We start from the raw sequence: 24,119 nt of genomic DNA on the forward strand, positions 1-24,119 counted from the left end.
GTTGGAAGGATGAATCTGGAGGGAGTTTAGTGGTAGGAAAGGTTTTCAATCTCAAAGGCACAGGTGTGATTCTGAGCAGGTGAAGTGCAGGGAGAACAGAATGGTTCAGGTAAGGGGGAAGGTTAGGCCTGGAGGACATTGACGGCAAAGAGTCCAGGATACAAGGAATAAGAAGAATCAAGGACCAATCATTTTTAAGGAAGATGTAATGTAAAAATGTACCAGGAAGGCTGAATAGCCCACAAGAAGGTCAGACAAACAGCTGCCTCCAAGACCAGTAAATAATCTCTTAAAGCTATTAACAGTGAAGGGTTAGCTTGGGCACATCAATTAATTTAGGAAGTCAGCACATTTATGGAGTACCTGTTCTGCTCTCACGTGATCAGAGATTGGCAAGAGGAGCTTCTGCCTTCATCGAATTTAAAATTTAGTATAATTCCAGCTAAACACAAAAATGAGCCACACCAGGCAAGGGTATGATCCTGGTGAGATCTACAATCTGCCCATCAGGAGAATATTAGGTTTTGATTAGTTCATTCTTTAGTGTGTGTATTTGACGCCCTGATTGTATTGTAGGATTTATGGGGGTAGATACCATAGAGCATGGTAGGAGCTCCAGTAACTACATCTTGGTTGGTTGACGGTCATAGGTTTGGCTCATGTAATTGTTTAGTTGAACCCATTTGTTAATGTACTGTACTCTTTACCAGTGTGTGAGAAAATGCCCGGTCAGTGGAATATAAATGTGAAATCTCTTTTATCGGTGTTGCGTGATTTAGGAATGTTTGGTGTTCTCACTGCAAGCGGACAGTTTGGCTGCCATGTTTCTACAGGGTGCAGTTCAGCACAGCCAAGGGGTCATTACTCCCATGGGCATCGCCTGCTCCTAGTGGCCTTGCCCTGACCACCTGCCACCCCCCACCCCGCCATGCATTCTCAGCCTTGTCTCCCGTGTTGTGTATGGTGTCCCTGCAGTTACTACGTTAAAGTAGAAACCTTACTCCAGGCAGTAAACGTGACAGCTTGTTGCCTGTGCACTGACTGTGCCCTCATGGTCCTTTCATCTCTATATCCGCTCTGCCAAGAAGAGCCGCATCGCCAGTGACCTTTCGTCTTAGTCAGCTCGGGCTGCTGTAACAAAAGTACCATGGTCTGGGTGGCTTAATAAACACCAGGAATTCACTCCTCATGGTTGTGAAGGCTAGAAGCCCAGGATCAAGGTGCCGGCAGATCCAGGGCCTGAGGAGGGTTCTCTTCCTGGTTTGTCTTCATGCTGTGTCTTCATGTGGCTGGAGGGGGAGACTAGGGTTGAGGGGTGGAGGGAGGAAAAGGGATCGCACAGCCAGTAACAAGACTGATGGCCGACACTGGAACAGCGCAAGCTTTACTGAATGGCCAAAGAATGGAGAAGCGGCCACTTAGTTCACAAATCAGCTTCTCAACCCAACTGGGTTGAGAAGCTGATATATATACCAAATATATAGGAGGGTCAGAGTGAAAGGGAGGGATTTGGAAAGAGTAGCAGGAATATTCAGGAGTTATCCGAGACTAGGGATGTGTTTGGACCCGGAACTGATGCAATACTCCTTTTCAGTCGTCGTTTGAGTTTTTCTGGTGGTTGTCATGGCAACTGGCAACTGTCCTGGCACTGGTGGGTGTGTCATTTGGCAGCTAATGAGTGTACAATGAGGCTCAAAGTCCGCTGGAAGTCAAGTCTTCCGCCATCTTGGGCCTAGATGGTTCTAACCAGTTCTTGTTTTTTTCTATGCAGCTTCCTCCTGAAACTTAGGTAAGAGCCATTGGTTTCCATTCCCGGGAAGGGCAGGGGTATGATTCTGGGGCAACAGCCTTGGTAACATCAGGAACATAGTTTTCTCAGCACGTTTCTGCCATCATATTCCCTTGGCTCAGGCTTCTTCTGGTGGCACCCCTCCGCATCATGCCCGAGCCTCCCACAGTGATCGGTGGTCAACCCCCAACACTTGGACCTCCCCCAGGAAGAAAAGCCATCAGTGTCCGGTCTGTCCTCATGCACACTCCAGAAATAACCCCAAGTAGAGAAAGTACCCTTCAGAATATCACTGTCTCTGCGTAGCTCCACTGGTGCTGTGTCCCCATGAAGAAAAGCCGTAGGCAGGGTCTGCGCGTCTCAGGGATTTGTCTCCTCAGCCTCTTCCTCGAAGGACCCTGGGCTGGTCTGAGCCTCTGCCACGGCGCCGGCTTGCTGTCCGTGGACCAAATCAGCAAACCCGGCCTAATTGCTTTGGAGAGACGTTTCCCAGGAGGGTTTTCTGTCCACTGTGCTTGGACCCCGGCAGGCACACCCTCCAGAGTTGCCCGGACCTGTCTGATTCCCCCGGTGACACCCCCAGGCTGCCAAGCTGGGGTTTCCCTAAGTGGGTGGAATTTTCTTCGCTACCCAAACTCTAAAGGGCAGGCTGTTTGCACAGATAAAGTAAGCATAGATGTTTTGTTTGAGATTCAGGATTACGCAACTAACCAAGAGTAAGAAGTATAAAGTGTCCTTTATTTTTAGTAAAAGTCAATTTAACTTTTTTTCTTAGAGCATTATTTTATCAATTCCTCTATTATTGCATTGACAAAGCAGGCGTTGTCACCTATGGCATTTATTCACTGTCTGAAGTGGCAGAGATGTGTGTTTTCCTTGGTGTAGGAAGTTCTTCATGAATAAATAGTGACGGGAAGAGGAATGGGTTTTACTGGATGCTTACTATGTGCCAAGTAGGTTACTCCGAGTAGCTCACTTTTCATAAGAAAAGTACTATGAAGTGAGTATTCTTAGCTCTGTTTTACACTCGAGAAAACTGCTGTTTAAAGAGGTTTTGTATCTTGCCCAAGGTCACAGAGGTAATAAGTGGATAGTTGGGACCAGACCCCAGGCCACCTAACCATAGCACCACAGTTGTGCCTTAGATGCGTCTTTTTGATATTGTCAAAGTCTCTTGTTTAAAGGGTAACTGAGCAGTAAGACAGTATATTCTGCTTCTCACTTTGTGATGGTAGCTGATCCTCAGTTTAACGAGGGCTGGAAGAATCCCTGTTCATTCCACATATTTCTTAATTGTAATTTATGTTACCTGATGATAGATGTAAATGTAACTTATTAGCCGAAGGGCAGTTGTCCAGACAGAATAATTTCAGCTGACTTGTGCGCTTCCCTGATTAACTTAAGCAGGCTTTTTATCACGAGCCAAAAATTGTCTTCTTATATATTATATTTGAACTGGATATCCTATTCGTTATCACAAATTCCGTTGGAAGATCAGAACATCCTTGTGTTCAAATCTTAAAAGTGGTTCTGTGCTTTAATTCCATCTGATAGTAGACATCACACCAAAGCACTTATTTAGGTTGGTAGCAACGTTTTAAAGGTATTGGCAGTTTAATTCATTGGATATTTTTTGTAACATGAAAAAATTATCAGTTCGTTTCTTACTCTGATGATACGTGGAGAGAAATGGTTTAATCTGCGGATCTCAGCAGAGAATGGAAATTCATCTTTTGTGTTATTTTTATATCCTCTAATATCTTTTGGATGCTTTAAAGGTGACCTTGTGTGAACTGAGAGATGCTTGGCATTTAAGCTCCAGCAACGTTACCTTTTCCCAAAAAACGTATTTGTTTTTATGGAGTTTCCTGTTCTAGGGACACCAAGAATGATATGTATGGTAGTATAAAGCAGGGGAGAGAAAGATAGTCATCAGAACCTAAGCAATTAAAGTTCCAATGGAGAAGAATTTGGATGCTCTAGGTCAGCCATAGAGGGCAACCAGAGTAGGTTGTTGTAAATATCAAATGTAAATATCACTATGGGGGGGACTTCCCTAGAGGTCCAGTGGTTAAGACTTGGCCTTCCGATGCAGGGGGGTGCAGGTTCTACCCTGGTTGGGGAGCTAAGGTCCCGCATGCCTTGGGGCCAAAAAACCAAAACATAAAACAGAAGCAACATGGTAACAAATTCAATAAAGACTTTAAAAATTGTCCACATCAAAAAAAATCTTAAAAAAAAAAATATCACCATGGGGATGTTTTCACCTATAACACAGACCTAGAGGGCAGTCCAGTGTAATTTTAATGTATAAATATGCCAAGTTGAACTCTGTATGTTTTACATTAAAATGGGCATGTTTTCATTTTAAGGAACTTACTTTAGATTTCTGGGCTTTTCTTTCTGCTTTTTAAAAGCTTCTGTTTTTGATTTATTAAAATGTGACACGTCCGCCCACCCCCCTACCCTTGTTTCAGGCCACGCGGGCAGCCATTATTCAGCACTGCGCTGACCTTGGGAGTCTTCTGGGCAAGGAGAACGACGCGGCCCTCATCATCGACGGGCACACCCTGAAGTACGCGCTGTCCTTCGAGGTCAGGAGAAGCTTCCTGGACTTGGCCCTCTCGTGCAAAGCGGTCATATGCTGCAGGTAGGCCCACGGAGGCTGCCCGAGACTCACTCTGACTTGTCTGAGTCCTGGGTTTACGTGAAAGAACCGTGCGTGGGAATAAGCTTTGGGGGAAAAAAAAGGCAAAACAATAATACACATTCAACTGTTCACTCCCAGATTGCGTGGAAGGCGGTAAGTGGATTTTACGTTTTTGTTTTGTTTATTGACTTCTGAGCAGATCAAAGTGATCAAAGCCAGGGTCTCGGGTCATATTCACATAGGATAAACTGAAACACTCGGCCTCAAGCTCGTGGGATGTTAGAAGGGTCCCAAGGACTTGGTTCCTTGGTTCCGGAGGGATGCGCTCAACTTCCAAGTCTTGTGGGATTTGGATGCCTCTTTCCTGAGGGACAGTCGGTGTTTCTTTTCAGTCCACAAGGAGCTTTGGCTGGGGACCGTGCTGTGACAATTTTTGTTTTAAGATCTAACCAGATGCCTCTGCTGGCTTTTCTCAAAATCTGGGAAGGGTTTTTAGGGTGGGATGGTTACAACCCATTGACTACTGGCTATACAAGGTCCAGTTTTGATAGAGATTTGAAAGTCAGGCAAATTATAGGCCGACCTGGGAGATACTATAGGTTTGTTTCCAGACCACCACAATAAAGTGAATATTGCAATAACACAAGTCAGGTGAATTTTTTGGTTTCTCAGTGTGTGTATAAGTTATTTTTACACTATACTGTAGTCTATTAAGTGTGCAGTAACATTGTGTCTAAAAAAATGTACAAACAAATCAGAAATATTTTATTGCTAAGAATATGCTCACCATCATCTGAGCCTTTAGGGAGTGGTGATCATTTTTGCTGTCCAGGGTTTGAAATATTTTAAGAATCACCAAAACGTGACACAGAGTCACAGAGATACAAAGTGAACAAATGCTGTTGGAAAAAAGAGCCCCAGTAGACTTGATCGGCTCAGGGTTGCCACAAGCTTTCAACTTGTAAAAAAACACAGTATCTGGTGAAGTGCAATAAAGCAAAGCGCGATAAAATGAGGTCTGCTTGTATAAAGAGAATAAACTAGATAAAGATGAGTGGCACCAGCCCAGTTTTGCAGTAAACAACTTGAAAGGTGAGAGGGGAGCTTCCCGTTTCTGAAAGCACTGTGTTCAGGCAGCACCTGGTATGCGGTTGTTAAATGCTGAATGCATATTGCTGGATTAATCGTTTCACTGGTGCCTGTTCTTAGATTTTACGGTTATACACTGTTCATACATTGTTTCCTTTGATACTTTCTCAGAAGCCTGTTATCGGGATGCTTTGAACTTCCTTGCTGTTTTAGTCTCTGAGGAACGCCTCCTGTGGGTTTGAGCCTGGTCCAGTTAGAATAACCATTGTCACATTGACACGTGGCCTAGCCATTTCTGCCTTACCCGAAGGCCCTGGTGATGCCACACCTCTCTGCCCAGACCGCAGGACCCTGCCTGTTGGGGATGCCCAGCCAGTCTGAGGGCAAGTCCCCCTGCCCTGCCATCAGGAAGGTCTTCTCTCCCAGGTCTCCCCAGCCTTGCCCCCTCCCCCTACTGGTTTCTGTATGAGACCAAAGAGTCTGTTCTCATTGTCCCCACGAGTACACCTCCCCCCAGAACCCTGACCGTCTGTCTTCACATAATGATATTCCCTGTCTTTTTTTTTTTTTTTTTTGCTGTCCTGATCGCTTTTCTTAATTCGGAACCTGCCACCGAAGGCCAAGGAGAGCTGGAGGCTGCTGGAGCCTCCGTGCTGGAGGGAAATGTTGCTTTTGTGCGCGTGGCTGTAGGACATCTGAGGACCATGGGGGCGAGGAACAGATTCAAATGTGCTTGAAACGATGGATGAGGAGCCCATTCTGCCTGGAAGTCAGGAAGCTCAGTACAGCTCTGAGGGACCTGAGACAGGGAGGGATGATCAGACCATCTGGAAATGAAAGACCGCGCTTCCTGGTTTTATGATGGACCCCTCCCTTTTTTAAAAAAAACCATCTTTATTGAGAGAGAAGTCCAATATCACACAGTTTTCCCATTTAAAGCATATAATAGTTCAGTGGCTTTTCATATGTTCAGAGTTTTGTAACCATTACTACAACCAATTTGAGAATATTTTGATCCTCCCCCCAAAAGAAACTCTTTTATCCAATATCAGGCAGTCCCCACCTCCTTCACCCTTTCAACCCCCCTCATTACTAAATGACCATGAATCTGCTTTCTTGTCTCTATAGATTTGCCTGTTTGGGACATTTTATAGGAATGCAATCCTACAGAATGTGGTCTTTTTTTCTGACTGGCTTCTTTCACTGAGCATGATGTTTTCCAGATTCATCCCTGTTGTAGCCTGTGTCTGTGCTTCATTCCTTTTCATAGCTGAATAATATTCCATTGTAGGGATAGACCCCGTGTTGTCTATTCATTTTGATAAACATTTGGATTGTTGATACTTTTTGACTATTATGAGTAATGCTGCTATGAAGATTCATGTACAAGGTTTTGTATGGATTTATGTGTTTATTTCTCTTGGGTACATACCCAGGAGGGAAAGTGCTGGGTCAGGAAGTAACTGTATATTTAACATTTGGAGGAACCATCAGACTGGCTTCCAAAGTGACTGCACCGTTTTATATTCTCACTAGCAATGTGTGAAGGTTCCAGTTTCTCCACATCCAGGCTAACGCTTGATATTATCCATCTTTTGATTGGGTACCCTAGTAGGTGTGAGGCGATTCCTCGTTGTGGTTTTGATAGGCACTTCCCTGATGGTTAATGATGTTGAACATCTTTTCCTATGCTTATTGGCCATTTATATATCTTGTTTGGAGAAATGTCTATTCAAGTCCTTTGCATATTTTTTTAATGGGATTATTTGTCTTTTTTATTATTGAGTTGTTAAGAGTTCTTTATGTACTCTGGATAGAGTATTTATCAGATACATGATTCACAAATATTTTTTCTCGTTCTGTAGGCTGTCTTTTCATTTTCTCAATGGTACTGTTTGTAGCACAAAAGATGTTAATTTTCATGAAGCGTTTTTCCTTCTGTCCCTTGTGTTTTTGTGTCGTATCTAACAAGCCCACTTTTCTGAGCGGTTGGCACTGCGCTTTCTTTCCTGGATTGCACAGGGGAGGTTTAGATGAGGGACATGCAGAGGGCAAGAAGGCCAGAAAGAATGATGGGGAGGGACTTTCTCACAGTTTCCCCCTTTGTGTCTACATTGTTAAGTGGCTGGGTAGGCGGCACCTGATGTCTAACGAAGGGTCACCACCCGAGGTGGTCACTCTCACGTAGAGCCTGAGGTCACGGTGAGAAAGTCACGGTCCCCAGCAGTTGCCACATTAGGGAACCATCACCGCGCTGTGGTGGTGAGCAGAGACACACCACACCAGAAACAGCAAGAGACGCGGAAAATCTGCTAAACTGTAAATCATTGCACACGTGCTCTAACTTCATGGTTTTTCAGAGGGAAATCAGAACGAGTCCGTTTGGATTCTCGGGGGAGAGCCAGGAATGCCTTCCAGGCTCTATGGGAGTACGCGCTCTGCTTGCCAGGTGCTTGATACCAAAGAGAAACATCTTTTTCCCCTTCTGACTGTGACGGCGCTCAGAGGGCTTTGTGTGTCACCTCACGCTGTACCCCTAACGGCTCCACAGGAAGGCGTTCAAACTGGAATTGGCACTGAAAGAGGAAATTTCAAATTAAATACGGTTACTGTCTACAAAATAGAAGCACTAATTGAAAAAAGGAATCTAGGATAGTGCACTATTTTACCTTCAGGAGACGTTTCTTGGCTGGTCTCATACTTAAGATTAAGGAAAAGAAAAAAACCCACAGACTTTTTTTTTTTTTTTAAAAAGCACTCACACCTTTCAGATATGCTTTCTATTCACTGAGAATTTAAACTTAAGTTAAATTTAATATGTGACTTCAAATATAAGGTTCACCTTTTCACAGTTTTCATCTTTAAAATGCAGTAGTTATAAAAGTTACCCTTTTCTCTAATAACAAAGTACTTTTTTTTTTCAGAAAATAATTTTTCAGTGAAATCGTGAGGCACTGTCTCCCAGCCATATTGATTCAGAGACTGGCAAAGGTTGTGTGAAAATGGATAAATACTTTTAAACTAAAACAATACTTCAGGCAGCAGAAAGAGGGAAAATGTAAGAATTTGTTAAAGATTTTGCTGAGATTGGAATCACATTATTTTGCTAATTACACATTGCTATTCTCGAGTATTTTGCATGTGGTTAAAACGCTCCAAAAGTCATCATCTGGTCAGCGGAACAGTTACCGGTCAATGTGGACGGCAGTTTACTGTTGTGTCTGGCAGGGGTGTTATTTGTTGAGGTGTAAACTCGTTAGTCCAGTAAGGTCTTTATTTTAGGCTTGATATTTGCCGTTCCTGGGCATCGTAGGAGAACAGAGACAAGACTGGTCTTTGCCTTAAGTGCGAATGATGAATGTGCGTCTGTAGCCCTTGCCTCTCGTGCACGCCCCTCCTCCTTGAAATCAGACCTCCTCCAGGAAGACCTCCATCTTGCCATATGCACAACCTCTCAATTCCTTTCTGGATTCATCCTCAGCATCTGGTATCCAGGGCTTCCCTTGGATTCTGTTTCCGTGACACCCCCCTCTTCTCCCTAGTTATGTGTCCCCCCCATGGGCTCTTTCACAGCAGCTTTGAAATGCTGTATTTCCAGGTTTTGCCCTTGGCCCTGTTGTATTCCCGCCCCACGTCTTTCTCTGGTGCGTTCCCTCTACTCATCCGTCTTCTCCATTAGTGATCCTCAGCACTAGCTTCCCACTGAATCATCTGGAGAACTTAAGACATTTTCTCCTCAAAAAGTTAAACCTAGAATTACCATATGGCCCAGCCATTCCCCTGCTGGATAAATACCCGAAAGAATTAAAACAGGAAATCAAGCAAATACTTGTATGTGCGTGTTCGTAGCAGCACTAGTCATAATGGCCAAAAGGTGGACACAACCCAAGTGTCAATCGATGGATGAACGGACAAGCAAAATGTGGTCTCTCCATACAGTGGACTCTTTCTCAGCCATAAGAAGGAACGAAGCACTGATACGTGCTACAGCATGGATAAACCTCGAAAGCATAGCTAGGGAAAGAAGCCAGTCACAAAAGACCACGTATTATAGGATTCCATTCATATGGCATATTCAGAATAAGCACATCCATCCAGAGGGGAAGCAGATTAGTGGTTTTCAGGGGCTGGGGGAGGAGGAATTGGGAGTGACTTTTTAGTGGGTACAAGGTCTCCTTTTGGGGATGGTAATGTTCTGGAACTCGATAGGGGTGATGGTGGCACAGCATTGTGAATGTACTCAATGCCACTGAATTGTTACACTTTAAGTGGTTAATTTTATGTTAACGTTACCTTAAAAATATAGGCAAATGAACAAAAGAACTCATCCATTGAATTGAAATGTTTGTTGAATGAAAAAAATGAAGTGTTGGATGGAAGTTTTATTGATTTGAACGAAATTTTTGTTGAGAGACAACAAAGAAGGTCCTGATCCCCAGGTCATACGCCAGAACAATTAAAGCAGAAGTCTAGGAATTTTACGAACTTCCAGGTGGTTCTAATGAGTAGTCAGGGTTGAGAATAGATGACCTTCCCAGTCTGCGTGTCCAGCGTGACCTCTTCCTTGAGCTCCAGATCTGTAGATCCATCTACACCTGGAACTTTTCACACTGACGTTCTTGGGCACCTTGAGTTGGAATGTGACTGAGCTGGTCACCATCCTCTCTGGTCCCTGCACTGCCTCATCCCTGCTGGTCTCCCCACTGGTCTTCCCAGTTTACTGTCTCAGCGATACACTACAGTGGTACCCCTCTCCTCTCCGTTGCCAGGGCCTTCTCATAGCAGAACAGGCAGGATGTTATACCCAAGGGACTTTTAGAGAGACTAAACCGTATAAACAAATTACGATGTCGAGGTCTGAAATTGCAGTCTCGCAATTTGTTGATCCTTGATAAGTATTGTCTTGGTTTTTATAAATGAGGAAGTAAAAGCCTCAGACAAATTACATCATCTTGCCCACAGGTTCAGCAAGTGATAGAGCCGTGAGCAGTGTTTCCTGGATCTGAATGAGATCAGGGCCTCTGCTTTTGAGTCATGTAATTGTCTCTGCCAGCAAAGCCATGGTCCCATGTTTATTACTGTCAAGACTCAGTTTCAGATGAAAGGTTTGGCTTTTAACACATTTTTCAAAAAGTAGAATGTGTTTACACCGATTTAGCATAAAGTCTTGTGGGATTTATCATTCTCCAGGGGGATAACAGTCATGTAGAAAACGGGTAAACCGTTTTCAGTGTGTTAAAGAAGGATTCTCTGTTCTCTCTTCCTTGTTTCCTTTACTTAAAACGACCATCTTTCTTGTTTTCTCATTTTTCCTTTTTCTATGAAGCTCTTTATTTCTGTCAAAATGGAGATCAATTTCGTAGGCACAGATGGGAGCTGGGGGGACACTTCGACCTCTTGAGAACATTGAGAAGTTTAAAAGGTTTGTATTGTCAGGAAAAGAGTCATGAAAGAGTCATCAGCGTTCCCCTTGTGAGGGAGCTGATAGATGGCCTCACTGCAGCCCCCTGCAAACACACGGGATGCTCAGGGCCCCAGTGCCGCCCCCCGGGCAGACGTGATTTATGGCTTTGAGTCTCTGGGCAGGAGATGGAGTGGAAGGGAAACATCACAGCAGAGATTTCCCCCTGGTTGTGCAAATTAGGGACCTCAGAAGACATCGTTTATTTTCTCCAGTGTGTTTAGACTTCTGTCTTTCAGGATCGATTTGAAGATAAACATGTATGTACTTACTCTGATACCATTAGGAGTAAAGACACTCCAGAGGAGAGGGCTGAGGGGGTACGACCAATGTTTCCAGAAACTTTCGGGGCTGATTTTGCTAACTCTAGAGTGATTTATATTTCTTGTAGAGAAAAGTCAGAAAGTGCAGGTAAGCAAGAAGAAAGAACACAGCATTCACAAGTCCCACAGACTACAGATCATTACTGTTAGCAATTGGTATTTAAATGTAGATCTTTTTCGGTTAAAATGCTTTTTCTTGAAAGAGCGTTAGCCAGTTCACAATATGTAAAGTGAAAAGATGCTGAACAGTTTCTATGGCAAATAGTAACATAAAATGTGTTTTAAAACAGCTTTATAGTGTTCTGTTATGAAAACACAATGGTTGGTTTAATTTATTCCTAGTTGTTGAATATTCAGGTTAAGAGGGGTTTTTTTCACTGTTTTAAGTATCACTATGAATAAGATTTTTGTAGCTCAGTCTTTGCAAGGACGCTGGATGATTTCTGTACAGTAATAATGCATTCAAGAGTAAGCAACACAGGGACTTCCCCGGTGTCGCAGTGGTTAAGAATCCGCCTGCCAATGCAGGGGACACGGGTTCGATCCCTGGTCCGAGAAGATCTCATATGCCGTGGAGCAACTAAACCCGTGCACCACAACTACTGAGCCCGCGTGCCACAACTACTGAAGCCCGCACGCCTAGAGCCCGTGCTCCGCAACAAGAGAAGCCACCGCAATGAGAAGTCTGCGCACTGCAACGAAGAGTAGCCCCTGCTCTCTGCAACTAGAGAAAGACCGCGCGCAGCAGCGAAGACCCAATGCAGCCAAAAATAAATAAATAAAATAAATAAATTTTTTAAAAAAAGTAAGCAGCACAGAAATTTGCAAAAGTATCTGTGCCCGTTCCCTAGGAAAGCGAAGGGATGTGACTTAGGTACAGTCAGTAGCTCACTCCCTGCCTGGTTGGGAGACACGTGCTGTCCTCTGTTTACTCAGCAGAGCTGGGCTTTGTTAGTCTCACTTGGAAAAGGGAGCAGTTGAGAGATTATTTTGTGGCAGGACACATATGAGCAGACTCTAGAAAGAAACTGACGCTGCATTTTTACACGCTGACAGTCTATCGTTCCCACGACTGGCTCGGTCTTATACCCATTTTGTGGACTCTCTGAAGCCTCTGATACACTTATCCAAACCCTGTGCATGTGTCCTGCCTGGGGACTGCTCCTGTGGAAAGGAATTGCCTCTTCCCACTTGGTCTCCACTCCAGCTGGACGTGTGATGGACACTAAGGCATCTCAGGATGCTATGCATTTGTTGTGTGGTATCTTTCAGCCTGTGAACTATCCCCGAGAATCATATCAAAACAGAGTTCAGACACACTAATTAAAACTGTACCACTGATCATGTTTTGATTGGCCTCTGTGTTGGTGGGGATCCAGTCATACAGTTGTAAAAATAAAACTTTTCTTTGGTTTCTTTCATGAAGTGATTTCTCAGCATCCTACATGTTTAGTTAAAAGTCAGTTTCCTCCTTGGATCTTTTATTCCAGAGAGCATTATTAACTTGTCGAGGTTGTAAGCCTATCCTTGGGTTGTTTGTATTATGGCTTAGCGTATGTTTGCCCATTTGTTGATTAAATGCAATTAAGGGAGAATTCATTTTTAGACAGGTTTTTGGGGGTTAGCTCTAAAATGAATGCTATTATTTGGATGATTGCAGCAATTTATGTGGTCCTAACTGGCCTTATTGTTAGTCTGCAAAGATGAGTGCTCAGATGTAACAGGTCTTGGGCAGCATGTTGAATGAAAACAATTTCCAGAAGCCCAATGTTTAAGAAACGTTTTTCCACCCACAGGTTTTACTAGTATTTCTCTGGAATGAAAATTAGACGGATGAAGATTTTGTAGTGTTGAAAAAATTGCTTGTGTTAACCATTGTAGAGACTGGCATATTTCGAGATTTCGGAGTATTAATCCAGAGTAGAAAAAGGAATCCCTTTCTAAACATTTCTAGCGTAGAAAAAAATTCTTATTAAACTTTTGTAAACCAAAGATAATTTTGGTGATGCCTCATGTTTAGAAATGAAGCACTGTTTTCATATTAAATAACTATTTCAGGAAATAATTTAGGCTAATCATTCTGCGAGATTAACTTTCGACTTTTAGGGATTTCTACTAGGTTTGATTCTCCCCTCCAGCTAAAAGTTCCATGTTATCACTATTTATTTAATTTTTTAAATAGATCTTTATTGGAGGATAATTGCTTCACAATACTGTGTTAGTTTCTGTTGTGCACCAAAGTGAATCAGCCATATGCATACATATGTCCCTATACCCCCTCCCTCTTGAGCCTCCCTCCCACCCTGCCTATCCCACCCCTCTAGGTCATCGCAAAGCACCGAGCTGATCTCCCCGTGCTAGGCAGGTGCTTCCCGCTAGCTATCTGTTTTACATTTGGTAGTGTATATATGTCGATGCTAATCTCACTTAGCCCCAGCTTCCCCCTCCCACCCCGTGTCCTCAAGTCCATGCTCTATGTCTACGTCTTTATTCCTGCCCTGCCACTAGGTTCGTCAGTACCTTTTTTTTTTTTTTTTTTTTTTAAAGATTCCATATATATGCGTTAGCATACAGTATTTGTTTTTCTCTTTCTGACTTACTTCACTCTGTATGACAGACTCTAGGTCCATCCACCTCACTACAAATAATTCAATTTCGTTTCTTTTTATGGCTGAGTAATATTCCATTGTATATATGTGCCACATCTTCTTTATCCATTCATCTGTCAATGGACACTTAGGTTGCTTCCATGTCCTGGCTATTGTAAATAGTGCTGCAATGAACACTGTGGTACCTGTCTCTTTTTGAATTATGGTTTTCTCAGGGTATATGCCCAGTAGTGGGATTGCTGGGTCATATGGTAGTTCTATTTTTAGTTTTTTTAAAGAACTTCCACACTGTTCTCCATAGTGGTTGTATCAATCTACATTCCCACCAACATTGCAGGAGGTTCCCTTTTCACCACACCCTTTCCAGCATTTATTGTTTCTAGATTTTTTGATAATGGCTATTCTGACCGGTGTGAGGTGATACCTCATTGTAGTTTTGATTTGCATTTCTCTAATAATTAGAGATGTTGAGCATCTTTTCATGTGCCTCTTGGCCATTGTATGTCTTCCTTGGTGAAATGTCTATTTAGGTCTTCTGCCCCTTTTTTAACTGGATTGTTTGTTTTTTTGATATTGAGCTCCATGAGCTGTTTATGTATAGTTTGGAGATTAATCCTTTGTTGTTTCATTTGCAAATATTTTCTCCCATTCTGAGGGTTGTCTTTTTGTCTTGTGTATGGTTTCCTTGCTGTGCAAAAGCTTTGAAGTTTAATTAAGTGTCATTTGTTTAATTTTGTTTTTATTTCCGTTACTCTAGGAGGTGGGTCAAAAAAGATCTTGCTGTGGTTTATGTCAAAGACTGTTTTTCCTATGTTTTCATCTAAGAGTTTTATAGTGTCTGGCCTTATATTTGGGTCTTTAATCCATTTGGAGTTTATTTTTGTGTATAGTGTGTTAGGGAGTGCTCTAATTTCATTCTTTTACATGTAGCTGTCCCGTTTTCCCAGCACCACTTATTGAAGAGGCTGTCTTTTCTTCATTGTATGTTCTTGCCTCCTTTGTCATAAATTAGGTGCCCATATGTGCGTGGGTTTATCTCTGGGTTTTCTATCCTGTACCATTGATCTATATTTCTGTGTTTGTGCCAGTACCATACTGTCTTGATTACTGTAGCTTTGTGGTATAGTTTGAAGTCGGGGAGCCTGATTCCTCCAACTCCGTTTTTCTTTCTCAAGGTTGCTTTGGCTATTTGGGGTCTTTTGTGTTTCCATACGAATTGTAAAGTTTTTTGTTATAATTCTGTGAAGAATGCCACTGGTAGTTTGATAGGGATTGTAATGAATCTGTAGATTGCTTTGGGTAGTATAGTCATTGTCACAATATTGATTCTTCCAATCCAAGAACATGGTATATTTCTCCATTGGTTTATGTCATCTTTGATTTCTTTCATCAGTGTTTTACAGTTTTCTGAGTACAAGTCTTTCACCTCCTTAGGCAAGTTTATTCCTAGGTATTTTATGCTTTTTGTTGCGATGGTAAATGGGATTGTTTCCTTAATTTATTTTTCTGATTTTTCGTTGTTGGTGTAGAGGCATGCCAGAGATTTCTGTGCATTAATTTTGTATCCTGCAACCTTACCAGATTCATTGATTAGTTCTAGCAGTTTTCTGGTGGCATCTTTAGGATTTTCTATGTATATTATCTTGTCATCTGCAAACAGTGACAGTTTTACTTCTTCTTTTCCAATTTGTATTCCTTTTATTTCTTTTCCTTCTCTGATTGCTGTGGCTAGGACTTCCAAAACTATGTTGAATAAGAGTGGTGAGAGTGGACATCCTTGTCTTGTTCCTGATCTTAGTGGAAATGCTTTCAGTTTTTCACCATTGAGTATGATGCTTGCTGTGGGTTTGTCATATGTGGCCTTTATTATGTTGAGGTAGGTTCCCTCTATCCCCATTTTCTGGAGAGTTTTTATCATAAATTGCTGTTGAATTTTGTCGAAAACTTTTTCTGCATCTATTGAGATGATCATATGGTGTTTATTCCTTAATTTGTTAATGTGGTGTATCACATTGATTGATTTGCGTATATTGAAGAATCCTTGCATCCCTGGGATAACTCCCACTTGATCGTGGTTTATGATCCTTTTAATGTGTTGTTGGATTCTGTTTGCTAGTATTTTGTTCAGGATTTTTACATCTATGTTCATCAGTGATACTGGTCTGTAATTTTCTTTTTTTGTGATACCTTTTTCTGGTTTTGGTATCAGGGTGATGGTGGTTTCATAGAATGAATTTGGGAGTGTTTCTCCCTCTGCAGTTTTTTGGAAGAGTTTGAGAAGAAAGATTGGTGTTAGCTCTTCTCTAAATGTTTGATAGGATTCGCCTGTGAAGCCTTCTGGTCCTGGACTTTTGTTTGTTGGAAGGTTTTTAATTATGGTTTCAATTTCATTACTTGTGATAGGTCTGTTTGTATTTTCTAATTCTTCCTGGTTCAGTCTTGGAAAATTGTACCTTTCCAAGAATTTGTCCATTTCTTCATGGTTGTCCATTTTATTGGCATACAGTTGTTTGTAGTAGTCTCTTATAATCCTTTGTATTTCTGTGGTGTCAGTTGTGATTTCTCCTTTTTCATTTCTAATTTTATTGATTTGCATCCTCTCCCTTTTTTTCTTGATGAGTCTGGCTAAGGGTTTATCGATTTTTTTTATCTTCTCAAAGAACCAGCTTTTAGTTTTATTGAACTTTGCTTTTGTTTTCTTCGTTTCTGTTTCATTTATTTCTGCTCTGATCTTCATGATTTCTTTTCTTCTACTCACTTTGGGTTTTCTTTGGTCTTCTTTCTCTAGTTGTTTTAAGTCTGTAGGGTTAGATTGTTTATTTGAGATTTTCTTGTTTCTTGAGGTGAGATTGAATTGCTCTGAACTTCCCTCTTAGAACTGCTTTTGCTGCGTCCCACAGGTTTTGGGTCATCATGTTTTTGTTGTCATTTGTTTCTATGTATTTTCTTATTTCTTCTTTGATTTCTTCAGTGATCTCTTGGTTATTTAGTAGCATACTGTTTAGCCTCCATGTATTTGTGGTTTTTTACAGTTTTTTTCCTGTAATTGATTTCCAATCTCATAGCGTTGTGGTCAGAAAAGATGCTTGATATGATTGCAATTTTCTTAAATTTTCCGAAGCTTGATTTGTGACCCAAGGTGTGATCTGTCCTGGAGAATGTTCCATGTACACTTGAGAAGAAAGTGTATTCTGCCACTTTTGGGTGGAATGTTCTATAAATATCAATTAAATCTATCTGGTCTATTGTGTCATTTAAAGCTTGTATTTCCTTATTTATTTTCTCTTTGGATTATCTGTCCATTGGTGTAAGTGGGGTGTTAAAGTCCCCTACTATTATTGTGTTATTGTTGATTTTTCCTTTTATGGTTGTTAGCATTTGCCTTATGTATTGAGGTGCTCCTGTGTTGGGTGCATAAACATTTATAATTGTTATATCTTCTTCTTGGATTGATCCTTTGATCATTATGTAGTGTCCCTCCTTATCTCTTGTAACAGTCTTTACTTTAAAATCCGTTTTATCTGATACGAGTATTGTTACTCCAGCTGTCTTTTGATTTCCATGTGCATGGAATATTGTTTTCCATCCCTTCACTTTCAGTCTGTATGTGTCCCTAGGCCTGAAGTGGGTCTCTTGTAGACAGCATATATATGGGTCTTGTTTTTGTATCCATTCAGGCAGTCTGTGTCTTTTGGTTGGGGCATTTAATCCATTTACATTCAAGGTTATTATGGATATGTATGTTCCTATTACCATTTTCTTAATTGCTTTGGGTTTGTTTTTGTGGGTCTTTTTCTTCTCTTGTGTTTCCTTCCTAGAGAAGTTTCTTTAGCATTTGTTGTAAAGCTGGTTTGGTGGTGCTGAATTCTCTTAGCTTTTGCTTGTCTGAAAAGCTTTTGATTTCTCTGTTGAATCTGAATGAGATCCTTGCTGGGTAGAGTAATCTTGGTTGTAGGTTTTTCTCTTTCATCACTTTTAAGTATATCCTGCCACTCTCTTCTGGCCTGCAGAGCTTCTGCTGAAAAATCAGCTGATAACCTTAATGTGGATTCCTTTACATGTTATATTTTGTTTTTCCTTTGCTGCTTTTAATATTTTTTCTTTGTATTTAATTTTTGTTAGTTTGATTAATATGTGTCTTGGTGTGTTTTTCCTAGGGTTTATCCTTTATGGAACTCTCTGTACTTCCTGGACTTGGGTGACTATTTCCTTTCCCATGTTAGGGAAGTTTTGGACTCTAATCTCTTCAAATATTTTCTCAGATCCTTTCTTTTTCTCCTCTTCTTCTGGGACCCCTATAATTCGAATGTTGGTGTGTTTAGTGTTGTCCCAAGGGTCTCTGAGATTGTCTTCAATTCTTTTCATTCCTTTTTCTTTATTCTGCTCCTTGGCAGTTATTTCCACCATTTTGTCTTCCAGCTCACTTATTAGTTCTTCTTCTTCAGTTATTCTGTTATTGATTCTTTCTAATGTATTTTTCATTTCAGTTATTGTGTTGTTTATCTCTGTTTGTTTGTTCTTTAGTTCTTCTAAAGCTTTGTTAAACATTTCTTGTGTTTTCTCAATCTGTGCCTCCATTCTGTTTCCAAGATTCTGGATCATCTTTACTACCATTACTCTGAATTCTTTTTCAGGTAGACTGCCTATTTCCTCTTCATTTATTTGGTCTTGTAGGTTTTTACCTTGCTCATTCATCTGTGACATATTTTTTTGCTGTCTCATTTTAAAATTTCTTTTCTGTTTGAGTGGGATTGTGTTCCTGTCTTACTGGTTGTTTGGCCTGAGGCTTCCAACACTGGAGTTTGTAGGCTATTGGGTAGAGCTGGGTCTTGGTGCTCATATGAGGAATTCCGTGAGACCTCACTCTGATGAATATTCCCTGGGGTCTGAGGTTCTCTATCAGTCCAGTGTTTCGGACTCGGAGCTCCCACCGAAGGAGCTTTGGCCTGACCCCCGGCGGTTCACTTGGGTGTTCCTCCCGTCTCCTTGGGTGTCAGGGTCCACCACCAGTGGCCGGCAGGTGCCCTGGTTGTGGGGAGACACTAACTTGGTGTCTTCCCACACCACCATCTTGACTCCACCCTCATCACTATTTATATATAACTCCTTCAGGTGAGAAATAGAAAAATAAATTAACCCGTCCACTTGGTTGCTTGCGTCGTGAGGTAGCAAAATGATTTGGTAGGGAGATGTATACAGTACATGTGATAGAATGTGGGAAAATATTTTAGTATAGGTTGAGAATGCGGGAAAATCCTCTTTAATAACCCACATTAAAAGGTAGTACTTACAGTATGATAACATGACAGAAATATCTATTGAGGGGCATTTAATAATAGGGTTTGAACTATAACAATATGCTGTGAAATTAGAAACATGTCTCTTAGAGAACAATTTTATTGGTTATGACATTGGTGTGATCACATCACTTTTCTTCTATAATACAACTATCCATGTGAACAGTTCTGAAAAGTGGTTTACATGGTGGGGATTCCCTTTGGTTGGTGCCCTTCACACTAGTGTGTCTACACAGAAGCTCAGGTAGAAAATGGGCAGCGAAAGGAATGAGGCCCTTTTCTCTTTTGGTCGTAGTCTAAGAGTTATGGTGATAGAATCCCTTGATCTCCATCCCTTTGCTCTGCTGCTTCCGATACACTGGGACCCACGGGAGATGCCAGAGGAGCTCAGAGACACGTAACGTGTCACGTTTTTTCCCGTGTTTCTTCCTCCCCCACCTGTTCATGAATGGTTAGTTTGTTGGTGCCTGTTATTTTTGACAATACTGCTTGCCAAACGAAACAAGGTGTTGTTAGGTCAAACTGTGGTCCAGGATTCTGAAAGAGAAACTCATAATATTTGGCATCTTACCTGCTAGAAGAACAAACCAGGGGAGGAAAAGTCAAGAACAGAGCTCAATTAAACATGTGCAACATGTCGTGAATGTTTGTCTCCTGGTTTCTCCCTGTGGTAGGGTTTGTACTTAAAGTGCTTTTTTTCTTTTTCCCGTGAAGTCGTTCCGAATGTGTTTCATTAATGCAAGAAAGTGTCATGTTAACTTTCATTAGGAAAAGAATTCCACTTCTGACAGCATCGACATCTTTCTGCTTGAGAATATGCAAAGCAGCTCTTACCTTAATTGGTCCCAAAGAAAATTATATTTTCCCTTTCCCTGTCTATACATCTGACACTTTCCCTCATTTATCACCTCCTGAATTATCGATGCCTTTCCTTTCCTGATTTGACAGCCAGGATTCCTCCTACGACTTTGAAAATCGTAAGGGCTACTCCACCCTGAAGCTTTACTGTCCTCCAGTTTGAATAGGAAGGGCCAGCATTGCAGTTGCAACTACCCACGGACTGCAGGCTTGTCTCTGTCTGGTTGTTTTTTCCAGCTTTATTGAGGTATAATTGGTATACCAAAAACAGCACATAACTAACATATACAGTTTGGTGAGTCAAGATGCATATATCCACTCTTTTTACCATCACCATAATCTAGGTGATTAACGTATCCACCACCTCCCAGAGTTTCCTTGTGTCCCACTGGTATTTTTTTGTTTGTTTTGTTTTGTTTGGTGTAGTAAGACTGCTTAGCGTGAGATGGACCCTGTTGACAAATTGTCAGATGCACAGGACCTCATCGTGATCTGCAGGCACTGTCTCTGGAACTTAATCCTTGTGTATAAATGTAAATTTGCACCCATTGGACAGAGCTCCCCTGCCCCCCACACCCCTCCCCTGGTCACCACCGTTCTGTTGTCTATTTCTATAGCTTTGACTATTTCAGACGCCTCATGTGAGAGGAATTGTGCAGTGTTTGCCCTTCTGAGACTGACTTGTTTCACCAGCCAGATGTCTTCTGGGTCCACCCACCCATCACAAGGGTAGGACGGCTTCTCTGCTTTGAGCCCCTGTGATTCCATTTCTTACTTGTTGAACTTGAGAGAGGATGCAGGACAAGAGAAGAACGTTTTCGTCTTTTGTTTCTCAGAGTTCTTGATATTTTATTTCTATTTAGGCCCACTTAGGGTCACAAGTAAATTGTCAACAGGAGATAAGCCAGACTGGTGAAGCAAAGTTGCCAAACTTTGGAATCCCTGGGCTTGGCTTGAGCTTTCTGATTGGTGATTTCTGAGCTTACTATGGTCCTCTGCACAGCTTTGCTGGGTTAGCAGAGGCTAAGAACTTCTGCTGAAAGGTCTGGTTCCTGTTGTTTCTTGTTAATCGGGTAACTGAGATTTGTCAGCGTTCCCGGGCTCAACAGTCTCCAGTGGCTGAGTCCTGATAGCTCCGCAAATGAGAGACAGGCAGACAGACAGACAGACAGACAGACAGCCACTCTCCCCCCCACCATCCCATCAAAATCTTGACATCTGGGTCATCTGAGAAGACCAGAGACAGCCTTTTTCTCCTGCTAAGCAAGTACTCCTAGGGGCGTCCTTTCAGTTGGGTGCACCAGTCATTAAAGACCAAAGTAAATACACCAGCTTGAAGATAATCCTTTCACAAATATACAAGCGCCAAGTTAAAACCATCTGTCAATCGTTGGTGCATTTTTCCTTTTATTTGTTTCAATGAATAGGTGTTGTTTGAAAATACCAGGGCCTGACAAATTAGGAGTCCTGTGTTATCACAGTATTTTGCCAATGTACAGATAATTGAGCCTTAAGTCCTTATTTTGTCTTTATAAAATCATGATGAACACATATTATTTTTTCTGAGACAGCAGATAACAAGAGTAAGGGAATAGATGCTTATTTGTACATCGCTGAACAAGTGAACATATAGGTATATGTTCAGTGTTTTTTCAAACCCTAATGCTTCACGTGAAAACAGGAATTTTGAATGATCAAATCTGGGAACAAATAAAAGATCAGTATAAGAGGCAGTGAAACCTGTTTGAAAAATGGAAGAAAAATGTTAATGATGTTCATTTACTTTCATGACACTTGGGATATGCGTTTCTATTCCTGTATAGCTGTAATTGTACATTAACCTATGTAAGTGTAAGCACAGCTACTTAAGAATAATAAATAACAAATGCATTGGGGCTGGTACCAACATTTCATGAAGTTTTAAAGTATTTATAATCAGAGAAGTTAAAGAAAGAAGACAGGGGTTTGCTGTGGTCCTATTTGTGTTTCTTGTATTTAAAAACTGCCGCTGAGTCTTTAGCGTGATTCCATCCTTGGGGGCCTTGCAATTCTGCTTACCTACCTGAGACTGTCTCAAGCTAAAGATTTCTTTGGATTCAGTGTCATGTGTATTTAGATAAGGTTGAGGAGAAAAAGAGGGCTTTTTTTTTTTTTAAACATCTTTATTGGAGTATAATTGCTTTACAATGGTGTGTTAGTTTCTGCTTTAAGAGGGTTTTTAAACACCTTTTTTTTTTTTTTTTTTTTGGAATAAACTGGTTTTAGTGGGATTGCACAGGTAACCACATTGCCCCACATCACAGGGCTGCCCAGGCTCTTCGCTGTGACCCAGCTGAGCAAGTGTCTATGAATTAAAGTTGATGAATAAACACAAATGGTACCATCTCTGCCTGCCAGGAGGAGGAAGTGTGCTGGGAGGGCCAGCCCAGATATGACAAATAGGAACACAGTGTACAATGCGAGGTGCCGTGAAAGTCAAATCTCGGGAGCTAAGTGGCCTTGTTGGTTCCAAGGGGAGGGTGTTGGTGGGCATACTAATGATATTGACACTAACACTTGTTAGCACTATGTCCCGACCCTCTGTAGACAACTACTGTCTACCACTTCTGAGAACCCCTGAAACAATGCCACGGAGAGGAAGCTTGCCATCCTGATTGTACAGTTTAGAGACCTGAGCCTCAGAGAACTGAAGGCATTGCCCCCAGGTGCCATGTAGCTCCAGCGAGCAGATCCAAGGTCGGAATCCCGCGGGTCCACCTCCAGAGACCACGCTGGAAGGCTTTAAGGATAATGGTGGGGAGGTGAGGGGTTTTGAGCAGTTTCACAGAGCTTGCGTGTGTTTGGGGGAAGGCAACAATGCGAAGGTCAAAATAGACTATGCGAGGTCTGAGGCCCTTGCGATACTTTAACTTAGTGATATTGAACTAGGGTAGTGGTAGCCTGAGCCTCTGACACAGATTAGGGATGCAAAAAACTGTTAGATGTAGTTTCTCGATTTTCTGCAAGGAACTGGGATCCAGATTCATGGTCATTAAGGCGTTAGAATCAGTAACTCCTAGTGATGGATGGAGTGTAGTGGGGTTGGTGGGTGAGGGATAAGTGAAGACTCACTGTAGGACAGGCCACATCAGAGGGGACGCTGGAGGGAAATTAATTTCCAGCATTTCAGGGTGCTGTGCACTCTCCAGCAGCTGCTGTGCGTTTGGGTCTGTGCAGGTGGGTGTCCGAGCCCAGAGTCCCCCAGAGACAGCCTGTCGATCTGTCAGAAGCTAGAGAAAATGCCCCCCTGTTCCATTACCTTGTAGCTAGCATGTGCCAAATGCCTGTTTTTGACCAGTCACAATAGGTTGTGCAGCTGCAGGGTGAAAATGAGAACGACTCAGGGTTACACACAGTCACCCTTAGCTTTCAGACAATCTAGTGGAAAACAATAATATGAATAAACATAATACGGCTTTAGAAAATACATAAAACGACTCATGTAGATGATGAGAATTGATCGCAAATTAAATACCATAAAGCTGCAAGTTCCAGTATTTATTATTGGAGTTTGTCTAATCGGGGGAAGTTTTCTGGAGAAGGTGAATTCCCTGTGCAGCTTGCAGAAGGTGATGGAAATTTTTAACATGGGGAGAGGCTGTCCTTCTAGACGGACCAGGCTGGGTTTGAGAGGACAAGACTTCAGGAGGAACGTGCATCATATTAGGTGACATCGGTCTTCTAGGACACTAGGTGACATTGTCATCGTCATTCATAGAACAAGTTTGTCACCCTTTTTGACTGCGGGAGGAAGTTCAAATGTTTTGTAGTTGATTTTGAGGGGCCCTTGCTTTTCTGTATTAAGTCTCTTGATGCGTGAAGTAGCACCTATAAGCAGCCACTGAAAGTATGTGCCCTCTTGTACTGACTTGTTTTGCTTCCATCAGGTGTAGTTACCAGGCTGCTGTTTGGCTTTGTGTTTGTGAGCCAGGCTGTTGGACCAGTTCCCCATGAGAAAAGGGTCCTTGAGCTCCTCTGGGTTTGCACAGAACCATGGGGGTCTT

General features: G+C 42.0%; 1 protein-coding gene across 2 annotated transcripts in view; it reads left to right on the forward strand.

Annotated features, from left to right (window-relative positions):
• The window catches only part of LOC137751745 (phospholipid-transporting ATPase IB), a 445,791-nt gene that overhangs the window by 163,533 nt on the left and 258,139 nt on the right, over window positions 1–24,119 (forward strand). For both annotated transcript variants that reach the window (XM_068526376.1, XM_068526375.1), the window contains exon 24: window positions 4,267–4,439. In XM_068526376.1, the coding sequence (XP_068382477.1) occupies window positions 4,267–4,439 (173 nt within the window). The remainder of the gene's footprint in view (window positions 1–4,266; window positions 4,440–24,119) is intronic.

Source organism: Eschrichtius robustus, chromosome 18 (assembly GCF_028021215.1).
Source record: "Eschrichtius robustus isolate mEscRob2 chromosome 18, mEscRob2.pri, whole genome shotgun sequence".
Lineage (NCBI taxonomy): Eukaryota > Metazoa > Chordata > Mammalia > Artiodactyla > Eschrichtiidae > Eschrichtius > Eschrichtius robustus.